This window comes from Lactuca serriola, chromosome 6 (genome assembly GCF_051521515.1).
Source record: "Lactuca serriola cultivar US96UC23 chromosome 6, Lser_US96UC23_V15, whole genome shotgun sequence".
In the NCBI taxonomy this organism is placed as follows: domain Eukaryota; kingdom Viridiplantae; phylum Streptophyta; class Magnoliopsida; order Asterales; family Asteraceae; genus Lactuca; species Lactuca serriola.
The window spans coordinates 40,175,819-40,187,107 of record NC_136413.1 but is presented as its reverse complement, the minus strand read 5'-3'; the positions used below and the strand labels follow the sequence as shown (position 1 = coordinate 40,187,107).

The 11,289-nt window shown below is 34.0% G+C and overlaps 1 protein-coding gene across 1 annotated transcript; it reads left to right on the top strand.

Annotated features, from left to right (window-relative positions):
- Positions 1-1,864: 1,864 nt before the first annotated feature.
- LOC145059374 (putative white-brown complex homolog protein 30) lies at positions 1,865-9,058 on the top strand. Its single transcript, XM_079007230.1, has 14 exons — positions 1,865-2,455; positions 2,553-2,629; positions 2,716-3,009; positions 3,624-3,687; positions 4,020-4,166; positions 4,262-4,296; positions 4,570-4,643; positions 4,739-5,538; positions 5,724-6,020; positions 6,830-7,243; positions 7,309-7,457; positions 7,542-7,831; positions 8,366-8,496; positions 8,643-9,058. Exons 1-14 carry the CDS (start codon positions 2,220-2,222, stop codon positions 8,794-8,796), a joined length of 3,162 nt encoding a protein of 1,053 aa, XP_078863356.1. The 5' UTR covers positions 1,865-2,219; the 3' UTR covers positions 8,797-9,058.
- Positions 9,059-11,289: the final 2,231 nt, after the last annotated feature.

The window sequence follows — 11,289 nt, the reverse complement described above, 5'->3', positions numbered from 1 at the left end:
GCCCTCGTGTGATGGTAGGAAGCTGCGTAAGGGGCTATTAACGGTTGGCATCGGGAAGCCGACATTGGGGGTGAAACTTCTTGGGGGAGCTGTTAGTAGAGATGATAGTTTCATTAGCAGCTTAGCCATAAAGAAAGCCGGAAACGCTGTGAATTTGATGCGCCTTCTTCCACAATTGGTTGACCCCCAGAATGAGCTCCTTCTGCTTCGGTCTTGTATGGGTATTGCTAAACTTTTATTTGGGCTGAGGACATGTCAACTTGTTCACATGGAAGAAGAGGCGTTGTTCTTTGACAATGGGTTGCGTGGGGCGATTGAGGACATCATGGTTTGTGGTGGACCTTTCTTTGGCGACATACATTGGCGAATTGCTTCCCTACCCATTAGGTTTGGTGGTTTGGGTTTATATTCGGCAGTAGAGGCTACCTCATATGCTTTTGTTTCCTCAAGGTCCCAATCTTGGATATTGTAAGTCCACATCTTATGGGGTATCGACATATATGGTATGGATTCTGATTATGCTTGTGCATCGACTTCTCTTCGTAACAAGCTTCCGGACATTGACCTTAGCAATCTTACTACTAATGATGCCCCCAAAATCCCATAATACACTGGCGAGTGCCCTTTTTAATAAAATTGTCCAAGATATGGAAGTGCAGCTTGACATGATGGCATGACAGAAAGCAGTTTTCCAATGTTTACATGCACCACATGCTCAAGATTTTGCCATCCCTATAGATAGACTTGACGAACATATGTCTCCTGTAGAGTATCGTACTATCCTCAAATATCGACTCATGATCCCAATATTCTCAGCTGACGAGATATGTTCGGTGTGTCACAAGGCATGTTTGGACTCTTTTGGAGAGCATACAGTTCATTTTAAAGAACTTTCGGGGTTCAAATATAGACATGGTATGGTTATGGATGTTTTGTTTGACATATTTAAGCATATCGGGATTTCTGCCAAGAAAGAGGCACCTGTGAATTTCTTAACTGAACCGATAGAAGGAAGGTCAACCTTTAGACCAACTGATGTTTTGATTTTTGGATGGGTTAGAGGGAAACATACATGTGTGGACCTTACAAGGGTATCCCCTCTCGTGGGCTTGAGGGCTGGGGGTTTCATGGCGGGACAAACTGCTTTAAAAGATGCTACATGCAAGATCACCAAACATATGGAATCGTGCATGGGAAATCAACACATGTTCACACCATTTGCATTTGATACGTTTGGTTTCCTTACGCCAGATATGGTGGAGCTTCTTAATAGACTACAACAGATCATTTATAACAATGTTATATCCCCTAGATCCATGGATGTAGTCTTTAAAAGAATTGACTTTACTATACTAAAACACTTAGCGACTCAACTTGTTGTCCGTTACCATCTCACTCGTTATACGATGATTACTAAGAATTTGAATTAAACTTGATAAAAAAAAAGTTATGAACAAGTTTGAACTTATGAAAAAGTTTGAAACTTAGTCACCAAGAACAAATTCAAAACTCATATTTGTAAAAAAAAAAAAAAAAGTAGTTTCGAGACTATATTTATAAAAAAAGTAGTTTCAAACCTGTTTTTTTCTAACAAAAACATGTTTGAAATTCAAAAAAATTATTTCTAAATCAACCATTTAGAGCTTATTGGTTATCTATAAAACTCAAAAAAAAGCTATATCATTTTATTATATCTAAAATATGGTTACGATCGTTGTTAATAATAATATTTGATTTGGATTTCATTTCAACTAGTTATATTTGTAATGAAAAAAGAAATTAAAATAATAATTTGCCATACAAGTAACCTTTCCACCTCCTTCTACTACCACACACAACCTATAAATTGCTTGCTTATTCACGCTTGAAGGTTGAGATTCCCACCAATTCCTACATTCTTTCCATCATTTTCTCCCCGCCATTTCTTCATCCCCAAATCATGGTCCTCCACCAATACTCGAATCCATCGTCAATCCTTTCACCCAAACACAATCTGCAAAACACCTCCTTTGACCTAAATCCCTTTCTTTTCTCAAACCTGATTCTCAACTGCATTTCCTCAAGAATCATTCAACTTTTGGTCAAATTCTTTTCCGGGTTACGTAATACCCAATTTCGCATTCACGTTCGTGTCATAAATTTAAGCAATTTAAAGGAATCGAGGGAAACGGAGCTTGATGATTCTGAAATAGCCATGATTTTATTGCAGTCTGAATAAGATGAATGGAGAGAGGAGGATAATTACCTCTTGGATTGGATACTTGATCCTAATTCTACTTCTTTTCGTGGGTTATTTCCCCCACCATGTTTGGTGTCAAAATCGACCTCCTCCAAGAAAGGGAAAACCCCGATTATCACCATTGATTTCAAACCTTTTTCTCGGAAGATTCAACAAAACAGTCGAACAATACCAGCCTGAAATCGAAAAAGAGATAGGATTTTGCACTCAAGACGTGTAAGCACTCACTACACTCCAAATGCTCCATGACTCCATCAACTATCATCCATTTTTATGCACTTACCTATATCTGTAATCTGTGATTCTGTTCTAGCAAAAAGGACTTCCATGGAGCTTTTGACTTCGAAGGAAGGGAACAATTCTTCCAAAACTGTCAAGACAAGTTAAAAGGTGATTCATTTCATCCTTTTCGTTTCAAATTTCTTGAACTTCAGATTGATTTTATAGTTTATAACTTTATATTACTCAATTTCCAGATCTCCCAACTCGATTATGCACTGTATCAGAACTTAGAGTATACTTCACCAGTTTTCTGAAGAACGCTGGAGAGAAGAAAAGCGTATCTCAATCTCATTTCTTAGGCCCCAATAGAAACTGTAATCTGACGTCATGGTCCCAAGGATGTGAAGCAGGATGGGCAAGTACAGTCAACCCGGGTCAAAAGTATGATTATAATGAAACGGATCCTAAAAAAATGCCTTTTCGGACTACTGATAGTAAACCATGTTGTGAGGGGTTTTTCTGCCCTCAAGGTCTTACTTGCATGATACGTAAGTGTAGTTTTTTAGGGCTAAATGAAAGAAATTGCAATGTACTTTGTAGACTTTTCCAAATTAGTCCTTATTAGGGCATTGTACTTTCGAAAAGTTTCCTATCATAGAAATGGGTAAAAGTTTTAAAATAAATATTTATCAGAAATGAATAGCTAAGATACAAGTGAGAAACCAATACATTTGATGTTCCATTAAGTATTCAAGTTTCTTTCTGATAATAAAAAAAAGGGTAAATTACTGAAATCATCCCTATGGTTTGGTCAAAATTGCATGCTTGGTCCCTAATTTTTTTTTTTTGCACTCGGATCGTCCCTATGATTTGATTTTGTTGCATTTTCGTCCCTTATATACATAAAGTTAGGAACCGAACGTGCAATTTTGACCAAACCATAGAAACGAAAAACGCAATTGCTATATATAATGTGTTAAAATTTAAAGCACAATGGAATTATTTTGAATTACAACGTTGTATTAAGAAAAAGTGGAAGTACAACGCTACAAGAAGAAAGAAATAGAAATTACATTGCAATTTCTTGCATGTTTATTCAATTCTTCATGAGGATTTGATTCCAAATTACTAACATTATCTTTTTGTTAACTTGTCATTAAAGCATGCCCCTTGGGTGCACATTGTCCTGTTGCAAAGCTGAATCCAACAACGGGTATTTGTTTACCGTAAGTGATTATCTTATATTGATCCTTTATTTTTGTATATTTTTTTAATCTTTTCATAATTTATGGTTTATAAACATTATTAAGTCATAAACCACTTGTGTTGTGGTGACTTGATGGATAACCAATTGACCAATGTTCAAATCCTGACACTACTTAGCTCCCGTGGTCATGGAGGTTTGCTTGCAGTGACTCCAAGGCATGAGGCATAGCCTCATGTTCGCAGCGGGGGATTAGTTGGTGCGCAGAAGTTAGCCAGTAAACCCTCGTTAGGGAAGTTCCTTTTCAAAAAAAAAAACATTATTAAGTCATATATGTTAGAAATTATTTTGCAGATACCACTACCAGCTACCTTCTGGCCAAAAGAATTACAGTTGTGGTTCAGCCGATATGTGGGTCCCAGTACAAATGGGTAACGAGATATTTTGTGCTGCAGGATATTATTGTCCAACAACTATCAAGAAAATTCAATGCCCTCGAGGGTATTTTGTTACATTTTAACATTTGTGTATTGATGTGTTTTAAGTTTATTCTTGTTATTAGCATTCATTTATGTTATGTTTTTGTTTGATTGCAGATGCTATTGTCGGATGGGGTCTAGGGTTAAATACCGTAAGTTCCTTCTTTTTTTTTTTTTTTTTTTTTTTTTTTTTTTTTTTTTTTTTTGATCTCTATATTTTCATCACCAATCAATTGACATTTGATCAATTTTAATTTAATTTAAAAATAAGTTGTGTTATTAAAACTTACATAGCTAATGTCGAGTTATATTGCAATTTTTCATTCCATTCCACGATGGAAGGGAAATTTACAAAATTTTAGCATTATAATGAAACTTTAGCATTATAAGTTAAAATTTTAGCATTATAAATCAAAATTTTGTAGGTTGCTTCCCTGGCACTAAGTGTGACAAGGGAACAGAAATTCCAAGCATGAAAGTGTACGGAATCTTGCTCATTGTAAGTATTTTATCATTTAATCAAAGTAATATTCAATATATCTTATATCATTAATTAAAGTTACAATTAATGTTATGATTTTTTTTTTGTTGTAGGCTTTATTGACAGCTATATTGATAGTGGTCTATAATTGCTCAGACCAAGTAATCTCAACACGGTATGAAAAACAAGCGAAATCAAGAGAAGAAGCAGTAAAATATGCACGTGAAATACAAGCAAGACAAAAATCAAGAGCTTCAAAAGATGCAAGTGGATGGAAACCATCAGGATTACAAGGAATACACCAAACACTTTCAAGAAAATTTTCAAGAACAAAAACAAAAGGTTCACCTTCACTCCCACCTTCAGGACCTTTAGGAAACAAAAAAGAAATACGTCCACTCGATGACAACACCGAAGTTGATAAAGGGTTAAATTTGGAAAATGGAGATAAAACAAAACACGAACGTAAAGCTTCAAAGGAGCTTCATACAAGAAGTCAAATCTTTAAATACGCGTATGGCCAAATTGAGAAAGAGAAAGCAATGGAGGAGATGAACATGTACATGAGTGATGTAGATGTCTTGAGGAAAAGGCCTAGGATTGAGGTTGCTTTTAAGGAGTTGACTTTGACTTTAAAAGGGAAGAATAGGAATATAATGAGGAATGTTAGTGGGAAGATTTTGCCAGGTAGGATTTCGGCTGTGATGGGGCCCTCAGGGGCGGGGAAGACTACTTTTTTGTCTGCTTTAACCGGAAAAATAAGTGGGTGTACAATGTCGGGGATGATTTTGATAAATGGAAAAAACGAATCGATTCATTCGTATAAAAAAATTGTTGGTTTTGTTCCACAAGATGATATTGTGCATGGAGATTTGACTGTTGAAGAGAATTTGCGCTTTAGTGCACGATGCAGGTATGTATAAGTATTTTATTTACTATTACTTTTATGTTATCTATGATTTGTATCTAATAAAATCGCGATTATACTTTCGTATTTGATGTCTTGATAGGGTTAATGTCTTGTATAGTATATAATATATTATATACTGACTGAGTTAATGTCTTGTATCATTGCTAAAAACACTGCAAAATCTGAAGACTATCTGCCGATTTGCCAAAAGCAGATAAAGTACTCATAACCGAAAGAGTGATCGAGGCATTAGGACTTCAGGGAGTTAGAGATTCCAAAGTTGGAACAGTTGAAAAACGTGGAATTTCAGGAGGCCAAAAGAAAAGAGTAAATGTTGGGTTGGAAATGGTCATGGAACCTTCCCTCTTAATCTTGGATGAACCTACATCCGGTTTAGACAGTGCATCTTCTAGTTTACTTCTTAGAGCTCTTCGACGTGAAGCCATGGAAGGTGTCAACATAAGCATGGTTGTTCACCAACCAAGGTATATGCATATGTATATGTATGTATGTGTGTGTGTATGGATACCACTTGTTGGGAAAATGGCCTCAAAGATTCCCCACAACCCAACCCAATGAAAATATTGAACACCAGAATATACGTGGAAAACTCCAAAATTTGAGAAAAATTACATGTCTCCAGAGAGAAAAATCTAATATATGAATGATAAATTATTACAATCACATAGACAAATCTCTCAAGCCAAACCCCTAATTACACTTTAACTCACTTTTCTACAATCTAAAACATGAAAAAAAAAATCAAAAGTAAATTACTGAAATGATCCCTATGGTTTGGTCAAAGTTGTAATTAAGTTTGTCCCCAACTTTTTTTTTTTTTTTTTGCATTCGGATCGTTCATGTGGTTTGATTTTGTTGCGTTTTTTGTCCCTATAGTTTGGTCAAAATTGCACGTTTGGTCCCTAACTTTATGTATGTAAGGAACAAAAACACAACAAAATCAAACCTCAGGGACAATCCGAGTGCAAAAAAAAATTAGGGACCAAACGTAAAATTTTGACCAAACCATACGATCTCAATAATTTACTCAAAAATCAAGTACATGGAGTTCACTCAACTTTTATTTATTTATTTTTGCATGGATGTAATTGGGTGAATTAGCTTGAGAGACTTGTTTACATGATTTTTCTCTGGTTTTGGAGTTTCCCACGTATATTCTTATGTTGGGTTTTCTCTATTATTTTTCACCGGTTGTTGAGAATCTTTGAGACCATTTTCCCAACATATATGTGTGTGGTCAACCTGGAATCTTGACTGATTTTATCTTCTTCAGCTACTCATTGTACAAGATGTTTGACGACTTGATACTTCTGGCAAAAGGTGGTCTTACTGTGTACCATGGACCCGTAGACAAAGTTGAGGAATATTTTGAAGGTTTAGGAATCACAATACCCGAACGTGTAAATACTCCAGATCACTTAATCGACATTCTCGAGGGTATAATAAAGCCAGGTGGCAATGTGACAGCTCAGCAACTCCCTGTACGATGGATGCTTCACAACGGGTATAGAGTACCCCCTGATATGTTACACCTCTGTGATCAAAATTCATCAGCATCACCACCTTCTCATGAACCCAACAATAAAGACCAACGAGAAGTTGAAAAGTATAATTACTTCAGTACCCCTGATTTATCAGGACGAGTTACCCCTGGAGTTTTTCGGCAGTATAAATATTATCTTGGAAGGTAATATTCTTTTTAAATCTTGATTTTTTTTTTTTGGAATAAGGAATTATGATTTTGTTTTATAGGGTTGCTAAACAGCGAATGAGAGATGCTAGAGTACAAGCTGCAGATTATTTAATTCTTTTGCTAGCGGGAGCTTGCTTAGGAACTATGGCTGAAGTGAGTGACGTGTCATTTGGATATACTGGCTATCAATATACCGTTATTGCTGTTTGTAAGTGCAAAAAAGGAAATATTTAAAATAAACTTGTTACTTATGGTAAATGATTAAGTGTAAAATTTTGATGTGTGATTTCAGCTTTGTTATGCATGATTGGAGCTTTGAGAACATTTTCACAGGATAAATTACAATTCAAGAGGGAAAGCGCTAGTGGGATGAAAAGTTTATCTTATTTTATGGCGAAAGATACGATGGATCTTTTGAATATAGTCATGAAGCCTTTAGTTTATCTTTGCATGTTCTATTTTTTCAGCTATCCAAGATCAAGCTTTGTGTCAAATTATTTAGTTCTTTTGTGCCTTGTATACTGTGTGACTGGCATATCGTATACCCTTGCCATTTCTCTCGAATTTAGCCAAGCACAATTGGTATGTCAACTTTGAAAATACTAAAAGTGTATTTTTATAGGGTCCAAATCATTAAAGAAATCAAATATGTGAGGGGACCATTAAACTCAATCTCGGCCCTTGAATGAAAACAATCAATGGTCGAGATTACAAAGTGTTTAGGCGGTTAAAGGTTGTTACAAAGCAGTTGGTCTGCTATAAATCACGGCCATTGGATGAATTTCATCCAATGGCCGTAATTAAATCCCTCACAAATATGAGTTCTCTGTAGAGAACTCAAATTTTTGAGGGAACTAGGAAACTCAATCACGGCCCTTGGATCAAATTCATCTAACGACTTTGATTTGTAGTTGGCCAACCGCTTTGTAACAACTTGTAACTGCCAAATCACATTGTAATCTCTGCCGTTGATTGTTTTCATCCTAGGGTTGAGATTGAGTTCCGTGGTTCACTCACAAATTTGAGGTCTCTAATGATTATGACACCTAGTTTATATTAACATATGGAATTAACTAATAATGTTTTTTTTTTTTTTTTTTTTTTTTATCTCATCAGTGGTCTGTGCTACTTCCTGTTGTTTTGACTCTGGTGGCAAATCAGGACAAAAAGTCATTTGCTTCATTGGTGGCAAAATTTGTGTTCCCCAGGTGGGCATTGGAAGCATTTGTTGTTGCAAACTCAAAAGAGTATGTTCTCTAGCTGTTTCCTTGTAAGATAACTTGCTCTGAGTAGTTTCAAAAACAACTTTTTTGAAATAAAAATTGGAATTTAATAAGTGATGATTATTGACAGCAGAGAATTCTGATAATTTATGTGGATTTTCACTTTTCAGGTACAATGGTGTTTGGTTATTGACACGTTGTGCTGCATTGAAGAAATTTGATTTTGATATTCATAATTCGAAGAAATGTCTTTGGTATCTTGTTGGAACGGGAGTAGGTTGTCGGGTTATAGCTTTTGTATGTTTGTTGACTAGGTCAAAGTAGTCAAAATGTAAACCAAGAAGTCAATCATCAAGCCAAAATAGTTTGAGTCATTTAGAATGATGTTTTTCTATTGATAAACGGAGCAATTGAGCAAAAGATACAACCCGTTGAAGTTTTGAAGCATTGGTAGCCTTTTTTTTTTTTATTATTTATTATTTATTTTTTTATTTTCTTTTAGTTGTTATTTGGACAAATGCTACGTCATTTAGATTCCTTTGTCTTCATGGCTCATTTGGATCCTATAAACCAAAAGGAATCGTGTGAATGAAACCCATTTTGTATGATTGAAAGGTTTGGTTTGGTTCTTTTTTTTTGGTAGTCTGAACATGCTTGATAAAAGGATTTATTAATGTTGTTTGCTCATGCCACTGTCACCGAAGTGTCTCTTTATGTAATTCGATATCCGAATACTCAATGACATTGTTGTAAACGAACTAAACATTCAACAAACTATTTGTGATCCATTCGGCGGGAAATTCGTTTATTTAATTAATGAAAAAACATGAACACGATTGTTTGTTCATTTAGTTAAGCGAAGGAACAAGAACATTGGTGTTGTTCATTCATTTACGTTCCTTTATATTTGTTTGCTTATGTTCGTTTAGGTCTCTCTCTCTCTCTCTCTCTTTATATATATATATATATATATATATATATATATATATATATATATATATATGTATATAAATAAAATCAAAAGTAATGACCTGAGGGTTTATAATACTATAATAGAGTAACATGTACCATATAATCACAATGTACCTATAATCCCAAAAATTCAGCATAAGGGCATTTTAGTCAATCAACCTATATTAAAAAAAGAAAATTTTGGATTTTTAGGGATAATTAGTTCCATTATTTTTAAAAATATGAATATTTTAAATTAATTCAAATTTAAAAATCCGATTTTATTCTGTCAAAATGACAGAATGCCAACTATAAACTAGCAAATATATTTTTGATTTTATTCTTGCAGAATATATTTCCAATGCACATATTTTTGATAATTAACATGATTTAAGAATTCTAGATATTATTCATATACATCCAAGTTGGGTATATGATTTTATTATCAATACACATCCGGAATAAATTACAAATTCATACATATTCTTTACATATTTACATTTTAATATAGTTATACATATTCTAACAGAATATCCACTTGATCTTTGCATATATACTTGTTGTTGAACTCGATTCCAAATATTTCTCTTGTATGATCAATATTGAATTCCTTCTCCATGCAATTCTTAAAGAATAAGATACATTACTCGTTAGTATTACCCGTTAAACAAATATACTTGTTGTTAACAAACATTATCAAAGACATTTTAACAGAATGCATTTATATAAATAAATTCTGACAGAATACATTACAAAATGTACTTAAATAACATTCTTTTGTGAATTCTTTTACGAATAATAGGCATCAAATCGATGAGTGTTACTAACGTCATTCTAAAGGAATATTGTGTTTTCTCATTCCAAAAGAATTTGCAAGTTCGAATACACCAAAATAACATAACTATACTTATTAATTTCAATTCTAAAAGAATATTTCATTTATGTTTGTTGCTTAAACTTCAATTCCTTAAAAATTTCTTACAGAATATTATCTACTTTACTTCTAACAGAATATTTCAACACAAGTATAAACATGTTATTGTATTTCTAACAAAATAGTATGTAGTTTAGCTTAACATATTTTAACAAAATCTTCCTAACAAGTCCAACATATCAAACTTACCTGATTTACACAAAAACCTTCTCTTTTTGACATTATATCAAACACTTGGATGACATGTTTTATTACCAACATTGAAACGATGCAACAGTACAAGCAACATTCAAAAGCATTGATAACATAAAAAATTGATTCTTGATTCTCGTTCACTTCCAAAATCACAACTAGTATATAGAAAAATTGAGTGCAATTCATGCTAAAAAGATAAAAGAATGGAGCTTAATCGGCAAGTGTTACTAACCTTAATCACGAACACAAAACCCTTGGATGATTTCAACAACATCAAAAGAAATCGATGGATTTTAAAGACTTGATATCTCTTATCTCTCGCCATGTTTACTTGCTCGTATTTGGTTATAGATACGTACTAACCATAGTTCGATGAGCATTCAAATTAGATTTCAAAAAGGAACTATTTTAATTGAAGAAAGAGATGAAAGATGGTCGATTGTAAAATCAAAAATTAGAAATTGAGTTCAAGAACATACTAGGGCTATGATGTTGGTGTACGACGGCAACTATAGATCGATTTCAGTGATGGAATACGAAGTCGACGATGGAGAGGGAGGAAGAAGAAGATACGGCAGTGGCAAGATGAAGGATACAGAGGTATGTCTGCGAATGGTCGATGGTTATAAAGAAGAGATATTAGGTCAACATATATTTATTTTGCTTCTTTAATTGCAAGTGTAAAAAACTAGAAATGCCCTTTTTGATTTAATTAATTATTTAATTATTTGCTAATT